Source organism: Monodon monoceros, unplaced genomic scaffold (assembly GCF_005190385.1).
Source record: "Monodon monoceros isolate NGI ecotype Baffin Bay Population unplaced genomic scaffold, NGI_Narwhal_1 Super_Scaffold_3, whole genome shotgun sequence".
NCBI classification, from domain to species: Eukaryota; Metazoa; Chordata; class Mammalia; order Artiodactyla; family Monodontidae; genus Monodon; species Monodon monoceros.
The window spans coordinates 54,211,180-54,237,962 of NW_021703780.1; the positions used below are offsets into that span (position 1 = coordinate 54,211,180).

At 43.1% G+C, this 26,783-nt stretch overlaps 1 protein-coding gene across 2 annotated transcripts in view; it reads left to right on the forward strand.

Moving 5' to 3' along the window:
- The window catches only part of STAC (SH3 and cysteine rich domain), a 102,115-nt gene that overhangs the window by 53,850 nt on the left and 21,482 nt on the right, over nucleotides 1–26,783 (forward strand). Inside the window, exons 3-8 of one of the 2 annotated variants that reach the window (XM_029243146.1) lie at nucleotides 6,665–6,765; nucleotides 8,289–8,370; nucleotides 9,447–9,562; nucleotides 12,839–12,917; nucleotides 20,695–20,759; nucleotides 22,096–22,184. In XM_029243146.1, coding sequence (XP_029098979.1) covers nucleotides 6,665–6,765; nucleotides 8,289–8,370; nucleotides 9,447–9,562; nucleotides 12,839–12,917; nucleotides 20,695–20,759; nucleotides 22,096–22,184 — 532 coding nt within the window. The remainder of the gene's footprint in view (nucleotides 1–6,664; nucleotides 6,766–8,288; nucleotides 8,371–9,446; nucleotides 9,563–12,838; nucleotides 12,918–20,694; nucleotides 20,760–22,095; nucleotides 22,185–26,783) is intronic. The other variant, XM_029243147.1, reaches the window with a different exon arrangement.

A 26,783-nucleotide genomic window follows, 5' to 3' on the forward strand; every position in this document is an offset into this window, starting at 1 on the left:
AGCTGGGAGCCCAGGGAGTAAAGATCTGCAGGTGACTAGAACCCGGTAGTCACACACGCCTCCAGGAGCCAGGGGCCACAAGAAGGAACCTCACTCCTTCCACAGCGTGAGTGGGGCAGAACCCCAGCATTCTCTCAGCCTGGGCACTTCTCTGGCCCAGGTCTGAGTAGGCTGGTCATTCCTCACGGACAGTAATGTTCTTTGTGCCAAGCCCTTTCCTGGCCACAGGGGTTCTAGAGGTGAATAAGCCATCACTCCAAGTCAAGGGCCTTTTGTGAAAGGTACCTGGGAACAGTAAGGGAACAGAGGAGAGTATGGGTCCTGAGGTGGTGGAAGCAGGGAGAGTGTGTGTGCGCAGGAGGCTTTGGAAAATCCTTAAAAGGGCTTCAAGAAAATGGGAAGCTGTTTAGCACCTGAGCAAGAAAGGCAGAGGAGGCAATGTGAGCAGCGCTCAGGTGGCATGAGTCGGCCACCCTTGCCAGGAGCCACAAATGATCTGGTAAAACCAAGGAGTAGCTCAAGGTGGAGCATATTGAAAATGAAGCAAGGAGAGTCAGCAGAGGTCCCATCAGGGAGGGAATGCTAAGGAATTCTGTTTCATTCCTTGTGTTAGTGTTCATTGAAAGGCAAATGGTCCATGAATAATGCTAGCTGCATTATAATGCCGGTTTTTATCACCCATTGGAGGTTTTGTTATGGCCTTTAGTTTAAAAATACTAACTCTACCATCTTTACTACTGTTTTCATAGTCCCTAGCCCTTAAATGCCTCTGGTCTGCCCAGGCACTGAAAACACACCCTCCACTTTTGCTCTCATCTGTGGCTCTGAGGCCCTTCTGTGAGCCTGGCTTCTGGCCCTCCGAGGCTTTGCAGACTCTTGATGCAAGCGATCTCCTGATCCCTTGCAGTCTCCTCTCCCAGCCAAGGCCTGTACTGCCAGAGGCTGAGGGGAGTCCAGTAGCTAAACCGGTAAGAACAGGGGCCTGGAACATCTTTGAACTATCTCATCTATATTTACCTTTGAATCATTTATATATTTTTTATGTAATCCAAGAAATATTTATGAATCTATTTCTAGATATTCATATATATATAACATATATATTATTTATTTCTAGATTTTTTAAAGTTTTTTTTCCCAAATCATAGTAAGGTATCTTTCTTGTCTAATTTACATTAATTTTATCAAATAAATTGTAGGAGTTGATACCATGGTTGCACAATCTGGAAGCAAGTTAATTATCAGTAACAATGTTAACTATTGTTCACCGCTGATTAAGTACCGTACTATGATTACATTTCTTTTCTTACACATTTCTTTTTCTTATTTTTACCCATTCTCCATATTGTTCCTCTAGGTAAGTGATCTCAAGGGCAACAATTGTTTTATCTTTAACTCTGATACTATATGAAATTCAGCCAAGGGGTAAGCAATGCCTCGATGGCAAAATCTTATCAAAATTAGTCTGGCCAATTGTTTTATAGATATCTGTAATCGATATCATTTCTTTTAAAAAGCCTGTCATCCAGTGTAGTTGATTCAGCCATTTGCATTGAGAAAACCCCTTCAATATTTTCTCCTAACATCTATATATAAACTTCTTCATTCACTGGAGCTTCAACACTTGGTTTTCTATGGACAGCTCACTTATCCATAGTGGTAAATGATACCAGGCTCATAAAATGGCTCAGTGCCCAACAGTTAATCAGTGTTGTATTGGTTTTCACTGATCCATTCCAAAATCCATCTCAATATCATAACTCACATTCTTAACAATTTTCAACTGTAACTCATAGAACTATCTTAGATTTATCCTAGAAGTTCATATCCCAGGGAAGAACTGATGGTTTCTGTGAAGATCTGGCCCCATGTCTTCCCTATATCTCCATATTCCAAGGACCACATCATTCCAAGGGGCTGACTTGACCTGGTTTCCTGCAAGTACAACTTTGCTTTTTGTCACAGTAGTACATGAGACTAGTTTAAAGGTGGTACTGATGGTACTGAAAATACTACAGTGGAAACTGTCTCATCCTGTAACCCAGACTCGCTTCTGAAAGTCAACCACTTTCATCCTTTTTAATTGTTGCTTCTAGCATTCATTTCAATATTTCTAAATCCTGTGCTTCTACTACTATTTATTGATGAATCAAACATGTCTTGGCTTCCTGCTATAGAGGATGAGGATTCAGCTCTAACCCCTCCAGCAACCCCTGCTTGTTCACTTCTTCCTCACTCTCACTTTTCCCACAAGAGTCACATCACAGTCTGCTGCTCCCTTGCTCTGTCATCTTCCCAAGTAGTTTTATCACAATTTTGTGTTAACTAGTCACTTTATACACTCTTATGACCATTGCTCACTTCTGATTCTAGTATTGTACCATGATTACATTTCTTTCCTTACACAGGTTTTACGTTGCTTCATACTGGAAATTGCCTTTTTCATTTCCTTGACTTTTCATGCACCTATAATTGTTTTTTTTTATATACTCTCATATATCTGTCTAATGCCATATCTATTATGATATCCAAATCTAAAAAAGCTCTGTAAATGTTTAAGTTCCATTTTTTCCCAAGTCTACTGCCTCACTTCATCTGTGGCTCCTGTCTAGGGCTATTACTGTGTTGTCATATGGGCATATCACTTACCTCTCCTCTATGTTGTTCTTGCGTTGCACACTGAGTCTGATATTTTTTTCTTCCTTGATTTATTTCTTCATCTTTCTAAGGCACATTCTTCAGTAGTTTTCTAAGAAAGCGTGTGTGGAAAGTTAAATATTTTTAATTCCTGATGATCTGAATATGTGTTTATTCTGCCTTCATACTTGTTGGTAATTTGGCTGGGTATAAAATTCTAGGTTGGAAATTTTCTTCTTGCAGAATTTTGAAATTCCACGGTTTTTGAAGCTCCATGACCTTCTAGTTTCCAAGTTGCTATTGGGAAATCCAATCTTCCTCTCTTCTGCTAAATTGCTTACCACACCTTCAGTTGCTATCTTCCAAATGTATGTATGTTGAACTTTCTTCTACTCTTGCCACTCCTCCCAGTAACTCTGTTATTTGGGCGTTTATACCATTTTTTTATTCTTGCTAATTTTAGTGGGGTTTTGGTATGAATAAGTGGGAAACTCATGTTGCCAGTCCACCATATTTACTCAAAATCCAGAGATATCTTTATTTTTCCAAGTGTGTAAACCCATGCCATCCCCTTTGCATATATTATGATGCTATTACTATTAGCAACCCTGAGAGTGGTTAGTACTATTCCCATTTGATGATGAGACAGCTGAAGCTCCAAGAATTTTAGTAGTTTTCTTAAGTTTAAAGAGCCCACATGAGACAGATTCAAATTTAAAATCATGTTTTTCCCACCCTACTGAGGCATAACGGTCACATTCAGTGATGCCTTTGTGATGGAGATCAGTGGTGATAAAACAAATTAGATTGTAGCTTCTCCATATCTTGCTACAGTAAACTAATGCCACTGCTGGGATGTAAATTATTCCTTTGAACTAGTCTCTGAGCCACAGAATACAAGCTTTCCTCTTCAATCACTTTTGTTATTCCATGGTAGAACTTGGAACACCTGAAACCAAATAATTGCAGGTGGTCTGACTCATACAGTGGAGTGTTTTAGAACAAGCAAGGAAAACTGAAATTACGGTGTTCAGGTTTGAAGGAAAATATACCTTAATATATAATGGCTCTATTTCAGAGTCCAGCACACAATGAAATAACTTTCCTCTTGGAAGCTTTTACTTACATTCTCACATAAGGCACAAAATAGCATTCTCTATTTGAAAACAAAAATTAAGTTACTGCCTTCAAAGTCCAGTCTTTTGAAGACATTGCAATTTTTCAGCTAAGTGGTTATTCTCAAAATGAAAAAGAGATTTTCCAACTAGTATTTATGAACAAGCACACATACCCAGGAATTTATGGTGTGTTTATATGTCACTTTGACTTTCTGTATTTATAACAGCAGACACACTCTGTGTTAAATGATGCCTTCGTGAAGGGAGTTTTCAGGTAACACCTCCTGAAGGGTTTCTAGGGCTTTGTCCAGTCAAGAGTTTTCCTGTTGCTTTTCTCAGCTGACTGTCAGGTTCTCATAGACCCTATTTTATCATCTCATTATCCTCAACTGCATCCCCATATAGGTTAAACAAGCCAAATAAAAGGAGGAAATGTTTGGGCCAAGCAGGGAAAGAGTGAAACTAAGCAGGACCTCCTCTGACCTGAGATAAGCCATTCTACTGCTTGGACCCTTAGGCTTCTCGTCTGTGAAATAAAATCATACACATACACCATTGTAAAGCAATTATACTCCAATAAAGATGTTAAAAAAATAATATAAAATAAAATAAAATCATACACATAGATGATCTCCAAGTCCTCTTTCAACTCTTGAATGCCATTCCTACACCATCGATGAAATCAACTTCAATTAATTATCTAAATCAGTCACCACTGATTTCAGTATGTGTGTGACTGACTACAAAAGAATTCGTTCATTAATTTCTTTAATACGTATTTATTGGGCATCATACCCAGAGCTGGGTATACAGTGGCAAATGGACAGACTCAGTCCTTAGCCTCATTGAGTTCATAGTCCAGAGGAAAAGACAAAAACGAACTCTCAAATAAATAACAACTGTGATAAATCCTGTGAATGATAACAACAGAGCACTGTGAAAAGACCAACAGGAAAAAAAGATAATTTAGAGGGGGGGAGGGGGAATGTTCCCAAGAAGGCCTCATTGAAGAAATGACAAGCAGCCCTAAGGATGAGGACAGTGAAACAAGTGAGGAGCTACAGACAAGCATTGCAGGCACACAGGGCAGCATGTGTAAAGACCCTGAGGGATTCAAGAGCTTGTGCATTTAAGGAACTTGAAGAAGGTCATGTGGCTAGACCCTGGTGAACAAGAGGGGTCGGCCTGAGACAAAGTTAGAAATGGGCTCCCACCAAATCATACAAAGTCTCGCCACCGTGGTGAGCATTTTGTGTAACATCAGAAAGGCAGGGAGAACCTACCGAGAGACCATTAAGTAGGAGGTTCCACACATAGTGGAGGAAGGCAAAAATGGATAAGGCAATTCAGTCAGGAATTGGTCCGGACAAGGCGTGGTGATGGTTTGGAGGAGGCAGTGGTGGAGAAGAGGGTGGATTTTATGTGTGTTGGGCTGTCCTCGCTTTGTGTCTGTGGTCAGCTATGATATATAGGGGAGACCTGTGACCTCATGTGTCACGGCATATGGACATATTAATTCCTACTGAGGGAAGCTCGTTGCCTTTCCAGCTGGTCTTCTTGGGCAGCATTCCACGTGATCCATGGAAAGTATTCACACATCCTTTTGCTGACAAGCTTTTAAGGTGCGGGCCTTGCCTATATGGCTGTTTCTCCTTGGTAGGCTGGCAGGACCACTGGTCACCCGTATCCCTCACCTACATGCTCCCATGGGTGTGGCCACAGCCATGTGTCCAAATCTCCTCAAAATCCCTCTCAGTAGGAGGAGACTGAGAAGAGAAGAAAGCACCTCCTTCTTCTCATTATGTAGAGAAGCATAGTTTTAGGGATAAAACTAATAGTGTCTCAACAACTCTCAAAGAAATGCTCCCTCCAGCCTCCCACCTCCCTTCCACTTTTCCAATAGGCTTGATTTGCTTGGTCACCTAAGGGCTGTGAAATCCATTTTGGCGCCTCATTTTTAAGACCTGCTTGGAAGCCTGCCACCTCCTTTTCATAAGTCAGAGAAGATGGCACCTCTTGTCCTGTATCCTCTGTCCTGGACTCAATGGAGACAGAAGACATCCCATTTTAACATCCTCTCTTCGCCTCCAGCCAGCCACTTTGTAAAACAACAAATGAGGTGCCCAGCACCACTCCTGTCTTCCTGAAGCTCCCACATCCCGCCCTCTGGTCTGTCCTCCCGATGCCTCTCCAGTGCTGCTGCCTCGGGCCTTGGTGCAGGCCAAGATTTTGGACACGGTGGCCAGGATGACTCTCTGCCTCCCCTCCCTCCTCTGCTTTCTTTCTTCTCACCTGTTATGGCATTGTGTCCCAGGACACTAAGTGACTCACTGCAGGGGTAGTTTCACTGCCCCCCACCTCCTCTTCCTTTTCCCCCAGGCAGGGGCTGGTGTCTGATTGAGCCCTCTATCCCCCACTTTAGACCATCATCAGCCCCACTTTCACACAGACCACGCTGTTCCCCCTTTATTGGTCATTTTCCAGAGAGTTTGCCCAATAGTTCAGACTGTGTGATGGGAATTCAGGTAAAAATGGGTAGAATTTCAGGACTTGGACTACTCAGCAAGATACACAGAAGAGCAGAAATGTGATCCATGTGAAGAGCAAAGAAAGTGGGATTTGCAAGCTTGAATTGAGTGAGCAATGGAGGCAGAGGAGGTTGAGATTGTCTGGAGGAATAAACAGGAAAGGGGTGGAAGGAAACCAGAGCTGATACTTTGGGTAGAAAATATGGAAGAAGGTAAAAGAATCTACCATAATATTTTGTCCATTTTTAAATCTTCATATAAACATCACAGGAAAGACGAATTAGCTGGGTTACGGGAACGACCACTTTTTCAGTGATTTCATACAAGTCGCCAGGGAAGAGTAGGTTGTATCCTAACCAAAGCTCACCATATATCTGACAGGAACCAATGCTAAGCATGGACTGCGCTGCAAGGCCTGTAAGATGAGTGTCCACCACAAGTGCATGGACGGCCTGGCACCCCAGCGGTGCATGGGCAAGCTGGTAAGGGCTTGTGCCCGGAGTGTGCCCCGGAACCACTGCTCAGGGCACCTACCTGCCCGATGAGATCACTCCATTCAAAATATTTCGCGGCAGCACCCTGAGAACTGGACACCGGGAAGGTACCCCCCACGTCTCTGGCTGGACAACTTGGCTTCCTAGTTGGCATAATGATTGAGGAAGGAGGAGCTTTGTCAACTTAGGAGATGCATGTTGCACGTGTGGAAAGGGCTCAGTGTCCTTCATAGAGTGGCCAACTTGTCCTGGGTCGGCACTTTCCCAATTTTAGCATTGGGACTGTCCAAGTTTTGCAAGTAGAAAGCAGGCATCCCAGGAACCCCTCGGCCCCAGCTTAATTGTCTGACAGCTCAGTGCGTATCAAGAATGGGATAGAGATGAACCACCCCACAGAAGTGGAGAGAGTAGTAAACATCTATACCACTGTAACAGATCATGGTGGCCAAACCAAGGGCTGGGGGCTCAGCCTGGCCCATTCTGGGCTGATTGTCGCATCTCAGGGGTGGACTTCAGTACTGGTGCCACACAATGATAAAAAAGCCACCCAGAACACTTTTGAGAATAGTTGAAACTAAGATGGCCAAAGAATTATAGAAGGGACCAAGAATGTCTACCCTAGACATACTTGGGGCATGACAGCTGTCTTCAGAAGAATTTAAGATCTGTCACACAGAATTCTGTCATCCTCTGTGGCTTCAGGGAAAAGGCCTAGGATCAGTAGGTTCCAAGTCTTAACCATCAGATATGATGTCACCAAAGACCTGCCTCCAGGATTAGTGAGAGTTCCTGCTATCCACATCCCCAGCAGTGTTCACAGGAGCATACCACTTGCTAGGAACATTGGAAGGGATTCTGGAATTCTAGTAGGGGTGGGACCCTTCAGTTCCCTTCTAACACTGGGGTACAGTAAGTCAGGATTCTTAGAGAGTTCATCTCCGTACTCTGATTGGCAGTGTCCTCTTCTCCAAAACCCCTGCCTCACGTGCTCCCCTCCTGTCCTCCCATGGTGATTCCCACAAGCCGAGGCAGAAACCATGAATGAGAGGTCAGAAAAGCAGAACGGAATCTAGAACACAAAGCTCTGCGTAGAGCTCATCAGACATACAAGGGACTTCAGGTCTACCTGTGAGGTCTGCTTGCCCATGCCCAGGCCTTTTAATGATGTTAATAAATCACGTGGTGAAATAACACAGAATGGTCCGTTTGTATCCTGGGAAGTAATGAGGAGCCCAACATAAAGGAGGCTGCAATGTGCACCTGCAGAGGAGAAGTGGGACGGGGGAGGGCAGGGCTGGGGGCTTGCTTTCTGGAGGGAGTGGAGCTTGCTTATTGACACCTCTACCTCCCAACCCAACCCCAGGGATAAATTACAGGACATGTCAGCATCTTAAAGGGAGACAGGGAGGCACCCCTAGAGGAACCAACTGGTTTCATTTTTAGAGTTCTCGTGGGGTTTTCTTCATCTCATCAATAACTTTGAGCCCTTCTCTTTCTCATTCTGTCTCCAGCCAAAGGGGTTTCGGCGTTACTACAGCTCCCCCTTGCTCATTCATGAACAGTTTGGATGCATTAAAGAAGTTATGCCCATTGGTGAGTTGGGGCCCGGTGGGTTGAGCTGGGTTTGGAGCAGCAACGTCAGAGCTGATGGCTGCTCTTCTCCCAGGTCCCGGTGCTGCCATACCAGTGGGGGACCGGGGGGGTGGCATTCGTTTGGTGGCTAATTGGGTTATGGTTGTTTGTTTTGCTGGAGGGGAAACTTAAGGTGAACCAAATTCTCCAGAAATTTTTGTCCTCTCCCTGATGAAGCTTCAAAGAACCCATGTCCAAAGGCCATCAGCAGCATGGCAGAGTGGAAGGAGCACGGAGCCTGGCATCCCATAGACCTGGGTCACAGCCCAGCTCCTCCATTGACCAACTGTGTGTCTAAACAAGCTACTCAACCTGCTGGACCCTATACGATGAAAACAGCAATGGCTGCTTTTCATAATTTTTTGTAGAAAATAGATATACATTATAGACCAATGCTTGGAAGGAGCTTACTGAATATTGTTTATTCTTTAATGAGGAAAAGATGTCTTATATTTTTAGGTATTTCTGGCTTGAATATATTCCTCAACAATATCCTTCAGTTCCATGTCTTCTCCCTTTCTGAAAATCTCTGCATTTATGTTTGCCCTTTGGTGGTGGCAGGGGGAGCAACTTTTAAACTAGAAATTTACAAACTGGAAAGTTTTTAATTAGAAATCCCAGGAAGCCTGGTAATGTCCAAGTCTTTCAAAAAGGTTGCCTCCTACTGCAAACTTTGTGTCACGAGACTTCGTACCCTGGTGAGCAGGGCCTTTCACTAGAGGAAATAAAGCTGGGAAGAACCTTGGCACTGGAGTCCAGCGGGTGGATAACAAAGAGGAAAACCAGTCAATCAGCAAAGCTTTGGGAGCAGAGTGGGCTGAGTGCAGTGGAGGGACCTGGGAAATGGGCACAGGTCGTGGGGGGAGCATGCGAGGAAAGTTGACCACAAAAGCTTCATTTCCCCAGGGGTAAGAGGGTCTGTTGTGCAGGACCTACTTTTCGATGCCGTTAACCCAGGAGGTATGATAGGTGGTTGTCTGTCCCGACTGTGATATGAGGAAACCCTTCTCTCAGGTGAGCTTTCTTTTCTGCTGCAGCCTGCGGCAATAAGGTGGACCCTGTCTATGAGACCCTCCGCTTCGGCACCTCCCTGGCCCAGAGAACAAAGAAGGGCAGCTCCGGCAGCGGCTCCAATTCACCTCACGGAACCTCGGTAATTGTCCTCTTCCTCCCTTGGGCAGTGTGGAGTGCGGGTCCCACCTAAATGCATCAGGCGGGGGGAGTCTCTTGGGGGTCAGGCAGCCTTTAAAGGGAGCTCCAAGTGCCTTTGGGCCACTAAAGGTTAACCTTCTGGAGCCAACCCCCAGAGATCCTTTTACTTTCCTCCTAAAGACCACGCTCCTGGCCTCAGGCTCATTGACTCTCTCTCCCTCCCCCTCCCACCACTAGTAGCTTATCCGCTAACACATAGAAAGGTTCGACCCAAACAAGGGGCAGAAGCAGAGAAGTCCCAGCTGTGTCCAGTTCTCCTTCCAGCTACATCCCAGTTCAAGAATACAGCCATTTCTCACATCTTCTCAGTCCTCTCTCTCTAAGGCAAGATGCACCCTTTGATTTCTTTCACACAAACACTGCCCTCCCCGGAAGACGGGAGTGGCATGGAGGCGGGGCGCTTCCCTCCATGGGACACACACCCTCCCAAGCACCTCTCTCCTATGTTTTACCTGATCTAAAATGAGTGTTGTGTGCGTCTCTGTGACCTGTGTCGTCATCCTCTCTCTGACTGTCCCAACCAAAATTTCTATGAATGCCCCAAGATGCCACACAACTCTGTAGCAGAGAGAAGGCTCCCCAGAGATGGGCCTGACCTGCCCGCATGAGCAGCAATGTCTGCTGCTGCGGTTCTGAGCTCTTGCTCATCACAGCAAGGAGACATCCTGAGAAACACTCCGCGGGAGACAGTGAACCTTTTCGCCTCCACGTTTGTGACTGATGCTATGAGCAGAAAGACCATCACAGGCATAAATAAGGGATGTCCATTCCGCTTTCGTGTCTAAAACAGCTTTATTTCTGGCAATATCTCGACCCTACAGACTGGTTTTAGGGGCAAAAAGCATAGTTTGTTCAATGTCAATAACATGTTCGTTCATCATAGCCCACTTATACTTCCTGGCGCTGGTTCCATCAGTAAATATTTCTTGAAATTTTGCTCTGTGAAGGCTTTGCTCTGAGAGCTGCAGGAAGACAATGAGAGCTGCAGGGAGACAAAGACAAATGAAATTGTACTTAAATATCTGTCACTTCACTCTTTCCCCAGAGTCCAAACTGCCTCAGTGGAAGCAAACAGAAACAATTGATTGCTACTTTAACATGACTCTGCTTCCTTCCTGCAGGGTCGGTAGTAATGAACTTCAGCGTCTTGCCATCCTGGCAGTATTGTTATATCCTAAAGCGAACATATTCCCACATAGCAAAGGTTTATTTTCTTCCAGGGCTGTAGAGGCATTTGCTTTACATTGTTGGGAAGTTGCTGCCTGGCTGTTTCTAAATCGTTAGGTTTCCTCTCATGTGCTTTCAAATGTTCTAGAATACAGAAGGCTTGATGGCTTTGGGAAGATCAGGAGAAACCACATTCGAAAACTTTCTAGGAGTTGGTTAGCTAGTTTAGGAATGATCTTCAGCTTTGTAAGATTATATTAACATAATAATAGCAACTTCTATTCAGAAATAGTGAGCTTCAGAGGAACAGGGTACAAGTGACTTAGAGACCCTGTGACATTTTTTTTTTCTTCTTTCTGATGTGTCATGAAAGGAAGAATGGCTGAAATAAATCTTAAAGTTAAATTGTAAGAAGAAATCAGTCTCAGGAAGGTGGTACTAAAGTACTCTAGAGCTGATGGGGAGAGTTAGGAAGGCAAACTTGTTCCTCTCTAGTAAGATATAAATAAATTGTTTTACAAATATGACTCTCCTGTGAGGTCCCCTAAACTCCTCTTTTAAAGAGGTGAGAGATGCACAGATAGAAGTAGAGCATCTGACCCTTTGAAAGAGGCCATCTGTGGTGTAAATGTTTAATGACGAACGAGGGCTGGACCCTGATTTGTAGCATTTGCCAATTTCCATGGTGTAAATACTCCCACTGTGGCCAATTTCAAGCTACCAGTGTGATGACCCTAAAGGCTCTCACCAGCCCACGTGAGCTAGTCCAGCTATACTGCTGGGTGAAGCACAGTGCTCAAGAGATGAACCTAGAGAATGTTATGCTCAGTGAAATAAGTCAGACAGAGAAAGACAAGTACTGTCTGATATCACTTATATGTGGAATCTAAAATATAATACAAATGACGGATATGCAAAACAGAAACAGACTCACAGATATAGAAAACAAATTTATGGTTCCAAAAGGGGAAAGGGAAGGGGAGAGGGACAAATTAGGCATATGGGATCAACAGATACAAACTACTATACATAAAATAGATAAGCTGTAAGGATTTACTGTATAGCACAGAGAATTATAGCCATTATCTTGAAATAAGTTTAATGGAGTATAATCTGCAAAGTACTGAATTATTATGCTGTGCATCTGAAACTAACATAATATTGTAAATCAACTATACTTTAAAAAAAAAAAAAGAGCATGGGCTCTGGAGACAACACCAGGGGTTCAAACCCCAGCTCCACCACTTACGAGCTCTGAGACCTCAAGTTGAGTTCTTGATTGTCTCTGGGCTTCAGATTCCTATCTGAAAAATAGGCCTATCAGAGGATTACTGTGAAGCATAAATGAAATGATTCATATAAAGTATGTAAAAACAGCACGTGCTAGATGATTGGTAACAATTAGCTATTTAGAGTGCTGCTTTATTATTGTTGTTGTCATTTCTGTAACCTAAATTCTAACTATGACCTCTCTTATACACAAGAAAGGGCAGAATTTGTTATTACAAAAGCAATTACTTTTCGCAGCAATGGAAATGGCATTGAACTCACACCTAAGTCATGCACCCCTCAGTAGTGCATCTTGTTCTCTATACTTAATATTTAACACTCACCTAGAAAGAGCTGTAGTTCTACTGACCATTTTAAGTGACAGGATGTGAGCAGGAATTCTGATTTCTCTCTGTCTCTTCCTGGGAAGTAGCCTAACTGTGGATGTGACCATTTTAAGTGACAGGATGTGAGCAGGAATTCTGATTTCTCTCTGTCTCTTCCTGGGAAGTAGCCTAACTGTGGCCTGTGCATATAGGCACTCGTTCACCTGTCATGTGCCAACCCCAGAGCCTGCTCTGGACACTGGGAGGGAGGGACAGTGCCCGAAAGAGAGCACACAGCCTCTCTGAAGTTAACCAAACAGACAGAAGAGCAATGATGCGATTCTTAAGACAGTGTCATGTAAATTCCACCTTCGCTCTTCTACTGGTATCACAATCTCTGCTCAGTCGGCCCCTGAAATGACATTGCTCATTCCACTCTGTTCCCTCTTTTCAAGATTTCAGATCTTGTCGAGGTTCCTGAAGAGGCTGACGGGCCAGCAGGCGTGTACGGCCTACGGAAACGTAGCAACAGCGGTAAGTGGGGGGTGTGGGGATCTAGCACCGCCCAGCACAAACGGGAATCACATCCGTCGTCCAGGTCAGCAGGCAGGCACACCTGACTTCCAGGCCCCTCTCTCTGCCAGCTCTGGAATTCAATCCGGGCAAGTGTTTGATATTCTGGAGGGAAACCGGGAATAATCACTGGTGGATTTCAGTGATTTGACTATAACATTCCCTAAGTTCTGTCTTCTGAGTTCTCATGCCGTAAGGACATAGAGGTCCTTCCAGGCCTTTCTGTTAACACGTCACTTCCCCCACTGACCTACACTGGATAACAAAGCATCCCAGAGAGAACCACTCCATGCTACACCGGAAGTACTCCAGGTGAGGGGTGGTGCCGGGGAGTGTGGGCCTCACCTGGGCTCCTTCCCAGCAGAGATAACTAAGACTCAAAGACTGATCTGCACAGTCTAGCCAGACATTCTTTATTAATATCATTTAGTTTGCTAATAGCATAAGCCCTTCTTATAATAATTTCTAGAATACTTATTAGATGCTAACTACATGCTATTGCTTGCTAACATTGAGAAAGAACCTCCTCTTAAACCAGAACTTAAAGAAACATAACCAGCACCTTATGCCTGAATCTCGATGAGCCTCTTGATGTCAACAGCTACTTAATTTCCACTCATTTATCCAAAAACTATTTATGAAGTATTTACTACCAGCAGCAAAACTACATAGGTCACAAAGCTGTCCTCAGGTCACTCATAACCCAGCACGGTTGCAGGTCCTGACCTGCGTTGTTACCTTGGGCTGAATGCATTCTCCTGGCAGAAGTTATCCCTTGAAGCTCTAATACCTGCAGGTGAAGCACCACCTTGGACAGATTTTCCACTTGACTAAATGTCCCTGCCATTTCCAGACTGGAAGCAGGACTTCTACATCAAATACCCCATAGCTGCTTTGTCAGCTGCTGTCTTACAAGGTGTCACTTCACTTCCTTAGCTCTAGGAATCCATTCATTCTCTTCTCTAGTTAGGATGGGGCCTCTGCGATTCCCTCAGGCAGTGCCCCATGACCCTCCTTTCTAAATAAGCATCAGCGTCCATTAGGACCCCCTTTGCCAAGCCCACCCACAGCTGCTAAAGCACACTACTAGGGTAAGAAGTCTTTGGCATCAAATGGGGAAAACACTACTTTCAGATCAGTGCAGACATCCGTCAGGCACTTAGCAGTGCCATTAGAAAGACAAATCAGAGAGTGTCAGCTGCCAGAGGACCTCGTGGCAGAGCAGTAACCCTGCAGGACCTCCCAGCCCACTTCTGTCCAGCGTTGCAGATCCAGCAACTGAATTTGGTGAGCAGCCCTGGAGTTTGTCAGTATCTTAGGACCAAACTCACCAGAGGCTGGAATGTAAGCCAGAGCTGCATTTCAGTGCTGCAAGTCTGTCAGCTGTTCTGTCCCCTGAGTCTGAGTTCTGCCTGCCTTCTTCCCCTGACGCTTCTCACCAAATCTCAGGGGGCATCCTCATCATTAATCGCACTGGACGTATTTGGTCCTTGGCCCCTCCTTGCTGTGGAGGTAGATGCTGGACTTCACTTAGTGATCATGTGGTCTTCAAGAGACCTAGCCTCTCTCTGCTTCAGTCACCTCACCTCTAAAATGAGGATACTAATAACACAAATCCATAGGGTGTTGTGATCTTTAAATGAGATAACAAAGGTAAATACTATCTGATGACTCTAAAACTTCATTCCTAGCATTAGGCCACTTTGCTGCCTCTGGATGCCTGTAGCCTACTGGAAACAGCCATCTGAATGGAGAACAGGCATCTTCAAGTTAACACACCCAAATGGACTCTTGATTCCCTCACTCACCCCCCACCCCCGCCTACCGAAACCAGCTCTTGCTCAGTTGCTCCTGCTCTGTTGTAGGAACGCCATTTTACTAGATGGTCAGGCCAAGACTTTTGACATCAGCCTTGACACCCTTCTTCTCACACCTCTTATCCAGTCTGTTCGCAGATCTTATCTGCTGCTCTTCAAAATCACACCCAGCATGGGCCCACACCTTCCCTCTCTGCCTCCACCACCCTGGTCCAGATTTACGGATGCTGTTGCCCATTCCTCAGTAGCTGAGGTCTCTTTTTGCCCTGGGGATTTCTTCACTCAAAAATGGTCTTCTGGGCTTCCCTGGTGGCACAGTGGTTGAGAGTCCGCCTGCCGATGCAGGGGACACGGGTTCGTGCCCCAGTCCGGGAAGATCCCACATGCCGTGGAGCGGCTGGGCCCGTGAGCCATGGCCGCTGAGCCTGCGCGTCCGGAACCTGTGCTCTGCAACGGGAGAGGCCACAGCAGTGAGAGGCCCACGTACCGCAAAAAAAAAAAAAAAAAAAAATGGTCTTCTTAGGGTTTTATTATGTGAACAGCTGTATTTAGGGATCATCAATATGAAGCACCATTGCTATTAATGAAGTCATCGTCAGGTCATGAAGTGTCAGAGATGCAGCCTAGAGCCTCACTAATCCACATGTGGCCCGTGGACCAGCGGTCTGGGCAGAACTTGAGAGCCCATTAGAAATGCAGAATCTCAGGCTGCCCCAGACCTGAAAAATCAGAATTTCCGTATGGACCTGTGATTCATATTCTTGTTAACGTTTGAGAAGCCGGATTAGAGGCCATTTAGTCTAACCCCTCTCCTCCAATATACACACACAAACAGGGACACACAGACATATACACACAACAAATACTGGATAGATAAGGAAATTAAGACGTGGAGTAATACACTCAAGGACACAAAGTTGATGATTTGCTGTCTCTTTCATGTTAAGGGGCATTTTCACAGTCTTATTCAAAGCAATCTGTTGAAAGAACTTAGTAAGGGATAAACCTCTAAAAAGCTTTGGAGATCTATTAACTATTCCTTTGATCAGCAGTAGCTTTCTTCATGTGCACTCTTAGAAGCAAGAGGGATTAATTATGCATCAGTTTGCTTCAAAACGTGTTCCTTTGATTTGGATTTAATGCTCTGTCCATGTAGTTTGAGAAACAACATAGAGAAAACACCCTGCTTATATATAGTCCAAGCCCCCACTCGTCGTCTCACATTCTTGGCAAGGAGAGCCTCCGGTTCTGCTTTACCTGTTTCGTGTATGTTCTAAAATGTACATAGGGCACACAGGTATTATTTCTGCCAGCCAGATGTTATGTCAAAACCCTTGAGAAATATTTCCAAGGCCACCTCAGAAGAAGGTACAATTCATACTCATGTCTTTAGTGCTAAGAGTGCAGTCTCTGCTTTCTGCCTTATATTATAAAAGCTCTTGGGCACGTCTGAGTGTTTCTGGTGGTTGTTTTCAACCCTATTCCTGGGTGCATCAGAAATATACATGGGCAAATTTGTTGGTCTTCACCTTTGGCTTAACTGCCAGAAACTCCACTGGAAGCAAGGTCATGAGCAGAGAGAGAATCATCTATCTAATACATAGCCTCAAAATAACAAAAACTCAAGGAGAAATTGACAGAACTATTAGGAAATTGGCATCGCGCTTCATAATGAGAGTTTTTAACACTCCTCTCAGTCACTGGCAAATCAGATAAACAAAAAGATTCAGTACAGACATGGAGGATCTGAGGACGCACTTGACAATCCAAATCTAACTGACTTTAAAAGGATGCTCCAAAAGAATATATAACTGAATCACTTGGCTGTACACCTGAAACTAACACAATATTGTAAACCAACTATACTTCAATTAAAAAATAAGATAATATAAAATTAAAAGGACGCTCCATCTAACAAATGGGAAATTCACATTCTTCTTAAGAATGTATGGAACTATTATAAAAATTGCTGACACTTCCCTGACAGTCCAGTGGTTAAGACTCCGCACTTCCACTGCAGGGGACATGGGTTCAATCCCTGGTCAGGGAACTAAGATCCTGTATGCCACACAATGCAACAAAAAAATAAATAAAAATTGCTCACCTACTGGACCATACTGCAAGTTTCACACATTTCACAGAATTAATATGATACAGAACACATCTTTCTGACTACAATGCAAACAAGATAGAAATCAATATTCAAAATATAACTAGGAAAACCCATACTTTAGGAAATTAAAAACATATTTTTAAAAAGCTCATATGTCAAAAAAAGAAGTCATAATGAAAATTGAAATATATTTAAAACTGAATAATAATGAAAACACTACCTATCACAACTTGTGGGATGCAGCAAAAATTGTGCCTTAGAGTATTTAGCGCTAAAATTATTCCACTAAAAAATAAAAGCTGAAAAGTAATAATCTAAGCATCATATACAAGAAGTCAGAAAAAGAAATAGAACAAACCCAAAGAGTGCAGAAGGAAGTCATTAATAAAGACGAGAAGAAATTATTAAATGACACAGGTAGGTCAATAAATTCTAAGAACAGTTCTTTAAAAAAAATAATAATTTTTTAAGAATAAGAGAGAGAGAGAGATGAAGCAAAAAGTAATTAAAAAGGAGGAATGTAACAGAGGTTGACAAAAAAGAATCTTATGATGAACTTCATACCAATACATTTAAAACTTTTTAAATGGACAGATGCCAAGAAACTTATCAATGACCGAAGTCTGACTCAAGAGGAAACAGAAATACGTAGAGAACTTGACTTTGCTTCCAGTTATGGTGGAAACACTCAATATTTTAAGATTTTGCACAACAAAAATACCAGGCCCAGACAACTTTATCCCAGACAACTTTATAAATAAATTCTACCAAACATTTTTTTTAATAAATTTATTTATTTATTTATATTTGGCTGCTTTGGGTCTTCGTTGCTGCGCACAGGCTTTCTCTAGTTGCGGCGAGCTGGGGCTACTCTTCGTTGCGTTGCACAGGCTTCTCATTGTGGTGGCTTCTCTTGTTGCAGAGCACAGGCTCTAGGCACACGGGCGTTAGTAGTTCTGGCACGTGGGCTCAGTACTTGTGGCTCACTGGCTCTAGAGCGCAGGCTCAGTAGTTGTGGTGCACGGGCTTAGCGAGCCACAACTACTGAAGACCGCGCACCTAGAGCCGGTGCTCGGCAACAAAGAGAAGCCACCGCAATGAGAAACCCGCACACGGTGACGAAGAGTAGCACCCGCTCGCCGCAACTAGAGAAAACCCACACGCAGCAATGAAGACCCAATGCAGCCAAAAATAAACAAATAAATAAATTTATTTTTAAAAAAACATTTGAGGAAGGTAAAATTTTCAGATTACATAAGCTCTTTCAGGACAACAGGAGGTGCACAGGAGGACGGGCAGCAGCATTCTCTAACTTAATTTATGGGACTGGTATAATACTGACCTCAAAATCAAAGGAAGACAGCATGAGACAAAATCGCTGGCTAGTCCCCCTCGTGAATATGGATGCAGAAATCTGAAATAAAATCATCTTAGTGCACTGAATCCAATAATGCATTTTAGAAAGGCAGTGCATAATTACCAAGTTGAACTTATTCTGGGGATGCAAATGTGAGTCAGTGTCAAATAAGCTGATAATGTAACTTGTACATGACCAGGTTAAAGAAGAAAAACCAAATCATCATCTTGAGGCAGACATGGGCCTCCCAGGACTGCAAAGTAAAAAATAAAGACAGAATATAGAAAAGGGAAAGAGGAAAGCTCTTTGGGGACTAGCAAAAACTAAAGATTCATTTTGCATCTGTAACATTAGAAAATATGCCTGTGTAATGGACATAGATTTTGAGTGTGTCCATGGGTGAAATCAACAGCCAAATAGATTTTGAGTGTGTCCATGGGTGAAATCAACAGCCAAATTATTTTTAATGAAATGAATTAAAAGTACCAAACATAAAAGGTGTCTGATACATTTTTTTGGTAAAATAGTTACCTTTCTTTATGCCTTTCCCCTCAAATCAAAGTCTTAGAAATAGCCAGAAGGAATGGGTTTTTTAAAAAACTCATTTTTTTTGGCAGTGTTCCAGTTCTGTTTGCAACATATAGCTGAAAACACATTGGGAGTCACTTCAGATAATTTTCAGCATAGTTCACAAAATGATACACATTTTTGTGATGGCTAATGGATAGTCAATGAAAAGCTAAAATAATGTGAAATTACAAAATTATAAAATCAGTCAAACTGAATATTGCATATGTACCTTATGTCATCCCCCTTTTAGATCAATCAAGAATTTTCTAAGATGCTCTTCCCATGTTTCCATTCAAACATTCAGTATTCTTTAAATGTATCCAGTTTTATACTTATGGAATCAAGTTATGCCAAGATTTCAGGTAATCACTTAAAACCAGAGAAGAGTGTTGCTCGTCTCTACTCTTAAAACCGGGAAGTTGCATAGCCAAATATTGAGGCAGACAAGGCCCTTCATTTTCCATTTTCCTACAAAGCCAAGCGCCTCCGGTGACTGCATATTGGCTTCCTAGGGATAATGGAATTGCACCCACAAGCTCTGGAACTATAAACCATGGGCAACAGATGTTTGCTAAGCATCAGTACATTTACAGGGGCTCTTGTTCTGAAGTGTGTTTTCTACATCACAGTTATTGAGTCCATTTTAAGGACAGTGGAGATTGTCGATGCACTAAATGAAAGAGGATACAGAGCTTTCCGTGGTGTGTTTCTCTTCCTTTGCTGGTATCCTTGATCCTCTGAAGGAGGACCAAAGGGAAGACTAATGTGTTTTTTTGTTGTTGTTTTTTTGCGGTATGCTGGCCTCTCACTGTTGTGGCCTTTCCCGTTGCGGAGCACAGGCTCCAGACGCGCAGGCTCAGCGGCCATGGCTCACTGGCCTAGCCCCTCCGCAGCATGTGGGATCTTCCCAGACCAGGGCATGAACCCATGTCCCCTGCATCGGCAGGCGGACTCTCAACCACTGCGCCACCAGGGAAGCCCTAATGTGTTATTTTTGAATGTCAAGTCATCTAAAATGTAGATTAATTTCAACACTACAACCCTATTGTATAGACTCGGGAACACTTGCTACCTTTTATTTTTATTTAAGGAAGATACATGATGTTGGTCTCTGAGATAATTGTGACTGATTGAACTAGCTAAGGCAGAGCCCCCCATACCCATCAGGGACCTCCCACAGCTGTGTGTGTGGACAGTGAAAACTCCTGCCCGTTGTAAGAAGCCTTTTTCTTCAGCGAAGGCCACAGAGTGGCTGCTTAAATGCAAAAGGCAGAGAATTATGTATTCTAAGAACAAACTAAATGAGAAACCACTATTTAATTTTCTTTCTCAACAGCAGCCCCAATGCATTGACAATAAGAGATTGAGAAAGTATTTTGAAGTTTAAAACTAAAGCTTTACTCTGCAAATGGAATGTAGAAATCATTAAGAAACTAGAGTCAAGATATTGAATAGAGATCAAAGAATCTGATACTTGAAAAACTGAATTCAAATGCAATTAATTTGGGCCATACCTCACCTACCGTCCCCTTAACAAATGATTTGATACATTTAACAAAGATTAATAAGATGGTTTCTGCTCCTGAGAAGAGCTCTGCCAAATGAGACCAAGCAATTCAGGAGGATGCGTGCTGGCCTGGAGGCCTGTATGAAGGTGTGGGCCTGCAGAGAGGGTGGTGCAGGATGCTCAAGGGAGACAGGGGGAGCATCACGTGGAAGATGACACGAGAGCTGGGTCACTGAGGATGAGGAAAAGGTGGGGAGAGGTCAAGTCGAAGGTATGGTGCTGGGAATAAATAAATAAAGCTACATCTTTCAAGCATGTTTCCAAAACATGGTGACTGGATTAATAAAGCTCCTGCTTTTTCTTGTCTCCTTCAGTGTTCACGTATCCAGAAAATGGCACTGACGATTTCAGAGACCAAGCAAAGAACATAAACCACCAGGTATTCATGGATGTCTTGGAAAACAGACCAGACAGGGTCCTTAGATCATTCTGTAGGTCACCACCCAAGTGGGTCATGAAATGGATTTAGGGGGGCCCAGACCAGCATTTTTAGAGAATAATGTAGCATAAGGTACATAGCGTAGACAGCATTGAGCAAAACAAATACTACAGTGCATCCAGGGTACAAAGGATAAGCATTATACTGTATGCTTTTGTTTCTGTTATGTATGTCACATACAAGTTGATATATGCTCTACAGTGTGTTAATTATATAATTATGTAATATATTATGACTATTTTAAAGTACATAAGTATATATTTATTACATTTTATGGTAATTTACATATGCAATTAGAACAGAATAATATTTCATAAAGTACTTGAGCTTTGGATAGCAGAGTGAATCACAAACAAAAAGAATGTAGTTGTGTACAACTTGTGTTTGTGTTTTCTATATATGGCCTATATTTATTATACTATGCATTTAAATATATTATACAATTATGGATTACATATATAGTGTATACATATACAACATATAATATGTTACATATTATATAATTTTAAATTATGTATGTTATAAAGCATAAACATTTATATAGGATTAACATTTATGTAGTTAATAATAATAGCTAATGTTTACACAATACCTGTAAGACTCTTGTATAGTGTACAAATCGGGGACACAATGGAATCGACCTCACAGGGCTGTTGTGAGGTTTGAGTATGCTAATCCATGTACCATAATACCTGGCACACAGTAAGCCATCAAAAATGGTAGCTTTTATCATCTTTACTGCAAAGTTTCATAGCCAGTAGATGGTGATACCATAACATAAATTAAATCAGTCTAATGCCCAAATCTGTAATTTTTCCACAACATGAATGAACGAATTTCTGGATGAATATACCCAGATCCCTTTGATATGCTAGATACAGAATTGTAGGCTAACTGAAAAAAGTCTATTTTAGGAAATGGAAGTTGTTTACTACTATTCACATGTCTCCTGTCTATAGAGAGAATATTCTCTTGCCTGGACCCACCTTTCATGAACAACTATATCAAAGAAAAAAATTGATTTGAAGAAAATTGCAGTATTTCTGACAAAGAACTCTACATAAATGTTTTCAAATAGTTTGTGGTGAAATCAAACTCAGCCAGGAAATTAAAAATAAATCTATGTTTGGAACAAAGTATTTAATAACATTTAGGTATTTTAACACTTAAGATCCATACACTGGAATTACATTTAACTTCTCCATTTCCTATTTTCTTTCTTCTCTCTATTTCTTCCTCCTTCCTTCTCTCACTTCTCTTTCATTTTCTCTTTCAGGGACCTCTTTCCAAAGACCAATTACAGATGAACACCTATGTTGCCTTGTACAAATTTATACCACAAGAGAATGAAGATCTGGAAATGAGGTAAAAATATTTTTAAAGGAAAAAAAGAATGAAAGAAAAATTTTAAGTCAGTATCGTTCCATGTGAAAATATATAATTCAATCTGCGCTCCCTCCAAGTGTCTTAGAGCAACGATTGTTAAATGTTAGTGTGCAGGGCTGGTTAACACAGATCGCTGGACCTTATCCCGGGAGTTTGTGACTCAGCACGTCTGGGGTGGGGCTTGAGAATCTGTATTTCTAGCTGGTCTGCAAGTGGTGCTGATGCTGCTGGTCCAGGGACCACGCTTTAAGAAGTGCGGTTAGGGCTTCCCTGGTTGTGCAGTGGTTAAGAATCCGCCTGCCAATGCAGGGGACACGGGTTCGAGCCCTGGTCCAGGAAGATCCCACATGCCGCGGAGCAACTAAGCCCGTGCGCCACAACTACCGAGCCTGCGCTCTAGAGCCCACAAGCCACAGCTACTGAAGCCCGTGTGCCTATAGCCGTGCTCCGCAACAAGAGAAGCCACTGCAATGAGAAGCCCGTGCACCACAACAGAGAGTAGCCCCTGCTCGCTGCAACTAGAGAAAGCCCGCGCGCAGCAACAAAGACCCAACGCAGCCAAAAATAAATAAATAAAATTAATTAATTAATTAATTAATTTAAAAAGCAGTTATTACATCGTCACCAGAGCTGCTGCTGGGAGTTTTCATGAAGGTTGAGCAACAGATGCACTTGGCATCCTGTGGGGTCCAACAGGGAACCAAAAATGTGTACTTAATGCCCAAATTAACACTGATTGACCAATCAAATTAAAACTCTTTGTTCACCCTGCTGGAGACTGGCAGCTCCTCCTGGCTCCTACCCGGAGCTACTTCTGTTTCAGGAACCATCCCACTTCATGGTAACTGAAACAGGAGGACAGGTGAGCCTCAGGGCCCTCATGAGGTCCTTCTCTGGACCACAGTCTCTTCGCGTTTCAGGGGTAGTGTGAGTGGAGTCAGTCCTGTGTTCACACCCTACTTGCTCTGTGACCTTAAGCAGTGTCTGAACATCTCATTACTCTGGTTTCCTTACTTATAAACGAATAATAATGACCTTTTCCCCTTAAGGCACTTGTGAGGGTGAAATGAATAAGGTTCCTAAAACATACAGCACCATCGTGGTAAACACTCAGGAACTGGTAGTCAGTAAGGTGTTTGCAATGTCGTGTTCACTGGCTTATCTCAAAGAAAAGAACTCACTCCTTCCCTCCATTTATGACCCAAAACACAAGTAATCTCAGGAGAAGGCTTTGGTGTTTTCCAGTCCTAGAGCAGGATACAAGGGGCTGCTTTTGTAGCCAAATGGGCCCTTAGAGATGGGTTCTCTCCTCTTCTGAAGAGCATGGAGAGAGAAATGAGCACAGAAGACCACTTAAATGTCACAGTATTAGGGAAATAGCCTCCATTTTTATGGCGGACTCCACTTGTCCGAATGCCGTGTAGGTCAAGTTATCAGTCACCGATCATCCCTGAAGATGACTCTGGAACGCCTTGTCTCCACCCTGGAGCTCTTTGAACGTTTCCGCATCTCAGGTCTGTCCATTTCCCCGGCATGGTCCCTCTGGCTTCTGCCTGAATATAGTTCCTCCTCAGTGAAATCAGCCTTCTCTTCCACTTTCCCCAAAGCCCCTTAAAAGGAGAGAGCTACCAAAAACCTCCATTTAGACCCTGTTTCCTGGAGCCCATATGCCACCAGGGTCAACGCTGGCAGCTCAGCTGCCCCTCCTGGTGCATCACCCAGCGGGACTCCGTAGCAGATGTGGGTGTCCTGCAGGAGTCTGGGAACGCCCCCGCTCACACCCAAGGTCAGTTTTCATTATTCGTCTGTGGTCTGCTTCCAGTTGATTCTTGGACCTTTCCAGGGCAGAGTTCAGGCCTGGTTCCTAGCTCCTGAGATTCCTTCAGACAATTAGGTTATTGTACATCTGAATGTTCTCCATCCTTGAGGAAGAATCACCATGCTGGACTCACTGGCTGGAGTTGTAAACATTACCTAAACAGCCTGGCTTAGGTGCAGCAGGATGAGATGGCATTTGTCAGGTGAAGCCCTATTCCATCAAAGATACAGCAAACTCTGCTAGGCAGAGCCTGCCTAGAATTCATCGCTGAGGTGGTGCCTTGCCCTCAACTGACAGTCCACGTTAACCATCTCCTGATGAAGACAAGGGTGACTTATATTTACTTTGCAATAAATAGTATACTGGGTTCTTCTTGAGATTATCATTTGGGTGTCTAGAATTTAAAATTTAACAACTCCCCTTTATGCAGATCCCACAGTTTTGTATTAGAAGATTGTTCTGAAGTCGTCAGATGGAAAAAATAACTCCAGAGAAATCTAGACTATTACTGGGGTACTGAGGAGTAAAGTCTAGCTGCCTGGCGGTGGTCGTAAGTTTTTGTGCTTAGGTTAGTCGGTTACAGGCCTTTAAAAGTCAAGTTGTCTGGTCACGAATCAAACGTTTACAGTCTGCTTCGAGGCAGACCAGGACTGTTCACTCCCAGAAGTGAAATGTCTGCGTTACATAGACTGCAAGATTGGAGTGATAAATCATACTCATTTTTTTTGTAAAGAGATTGTAGGTTCCCATTTTAAAAGCCAAGCTCTTGATTTAGAATGTGTAAGGCAATGCTTCGGGGATTTAGTATCATTCCTTGAAGGAACTGGTGCTTTGTGAATTATCTTTTTCTCCTTAAACCATGCGGTAGAAAAAATCCTTTTAACAAAATACCATTCTCATCTCTATTTTCTGACAATAGGGCATCTTACCTAACTTTCTGAACCTCTGTTTTCTCATCTTGAAAATAGTGATAATAAGCCCTGCCCTCATAGGATGGCTGTGATTAAATAAGATAACATAGTAGGAGCTTAATAATATTGGTTCCAATCAGTTCTGTTCATACTCCAGAGGTAGGTGCTTCCTTTTCAGACTTAAGAAGTGAGAGAGAAAGAATGACATACGACATGGCTTCACCGAATGTTTAGGAATAAAGAGTGTGGGCATCACTTGACCTGGATTTAAGCCCTAGCCAAGCCACTCACTTAGCTGTGTGACCCCCATGAAGCCTGAGAAAGTTCCACAAGCCATCTGAGCCTCTGCTTCTACACTTGTGAAAGGAGATAATCATTGTGCCTGCCTTATATCTGCTCATGACACTCAAATCTTTGTTTAAAACTCTCTAATGTCCTCCCACTTCCTTGGGTCAAGACCAGAATACTTACAGGGACCTCTGGGACCCGTACAGTCTCATCCCTGGTGACTTCTCTGCTTTGTCTTGCACCGTTGTTCCCCTCACCTCTCTGCTCCATCTTCTGTTCCCCAAAAGGATCACACTCTCACCTGCCAAGGACTTTTTCTTCCTGCAGTCTGCTCCTCCTCTCGCCTCAGCCTCCTAGCCACGCACCACCACCACCATCACACACACACACACACACACACACACACACACACACACACACACACACACGCACACACACACACCTGCTTCCAGTTGACTGTTACGCACCCACTAGATCTCAGCTCCGATTTCTCTTCCTTGGTGCAGCCTTTCTTGATAAGCACAACCTGGGTGATGAGATCCTCTGTTACATACTTTCGTGACACCATATTTCTTTTCTTCCAAGTACTTATCTCATCTTGTATCTATTATTTCTTGAGTTACTTGGTTAACTTCTATCTCCCTTGTAAAGCCCAGGGGAATGAGTCTGTATCTGCGAACACTTCTGTCCCTGGAGTGTAGCACAGTTCTTGAAATATGGCAGATGCTTAATAAATATTTCATGAATGAATGGATGAGTATTGTGGAGATTAAATGAATGAACCAATGGCGTGCCTGGCATATACAATTAGTGGGCAAAGAAAGTCCATGATAACATAATGGAAACTATAAAAGAGGAAGCAAACCCAGCTCAGAGGGTTTAACCAGGACCTGTTTCCTGGAGGAGATGGGCTTTGAGCCCAGGATGAATATGATTTGTCCAGAAGAAACTGTAGAAAAAGAGACCAAAAGTAGCCATAGGCGTATTCACAAAGAACAAGAGTTTAAGACAATTTGGCAGAAGCCCTGCTAAGCCAAATGCAGTTTGGGCATGGAGGAGTGAGCCTTAGAGAGGAGGAACCCAGAGTGCTACCCCCTTATTCTTAGGGCAGTGGTACTCCTCTTAGAATTTCTGTGGTCCCATCACTGGTCTCCAAACACTGTCTAAAGGCAGAAGCTTCACACAGTCAGCTTTGCTACAGTTTCAGGGCAAACTTCCTTCATAAATTCATCTGCTATTACCTCCCCAAATCTCTGGAGCTTTCAGATCATGATAATCTTCCCACCGTCATGGGCAGAGAGCAGGAGAGAACAAGGGCATAGGGCAGAAAGGAGCAGTGTCTTAAGAGTCACACCTGGGGCTGCCTTCCACCTCTGACACATGCTTGCTACATCAGTTTGAGCAAACTGTTTAATCTCTTGCAGCCTCCGTTTCCTCCTTCCTAGGGAGACAGAGTATTTAACGAGATAATGTAAAAAAAACAGTGAGATTTCATGCCCAGGACAGAGTGAGGTGCACTATATATATATATATATATATATATATATATATATATATTTT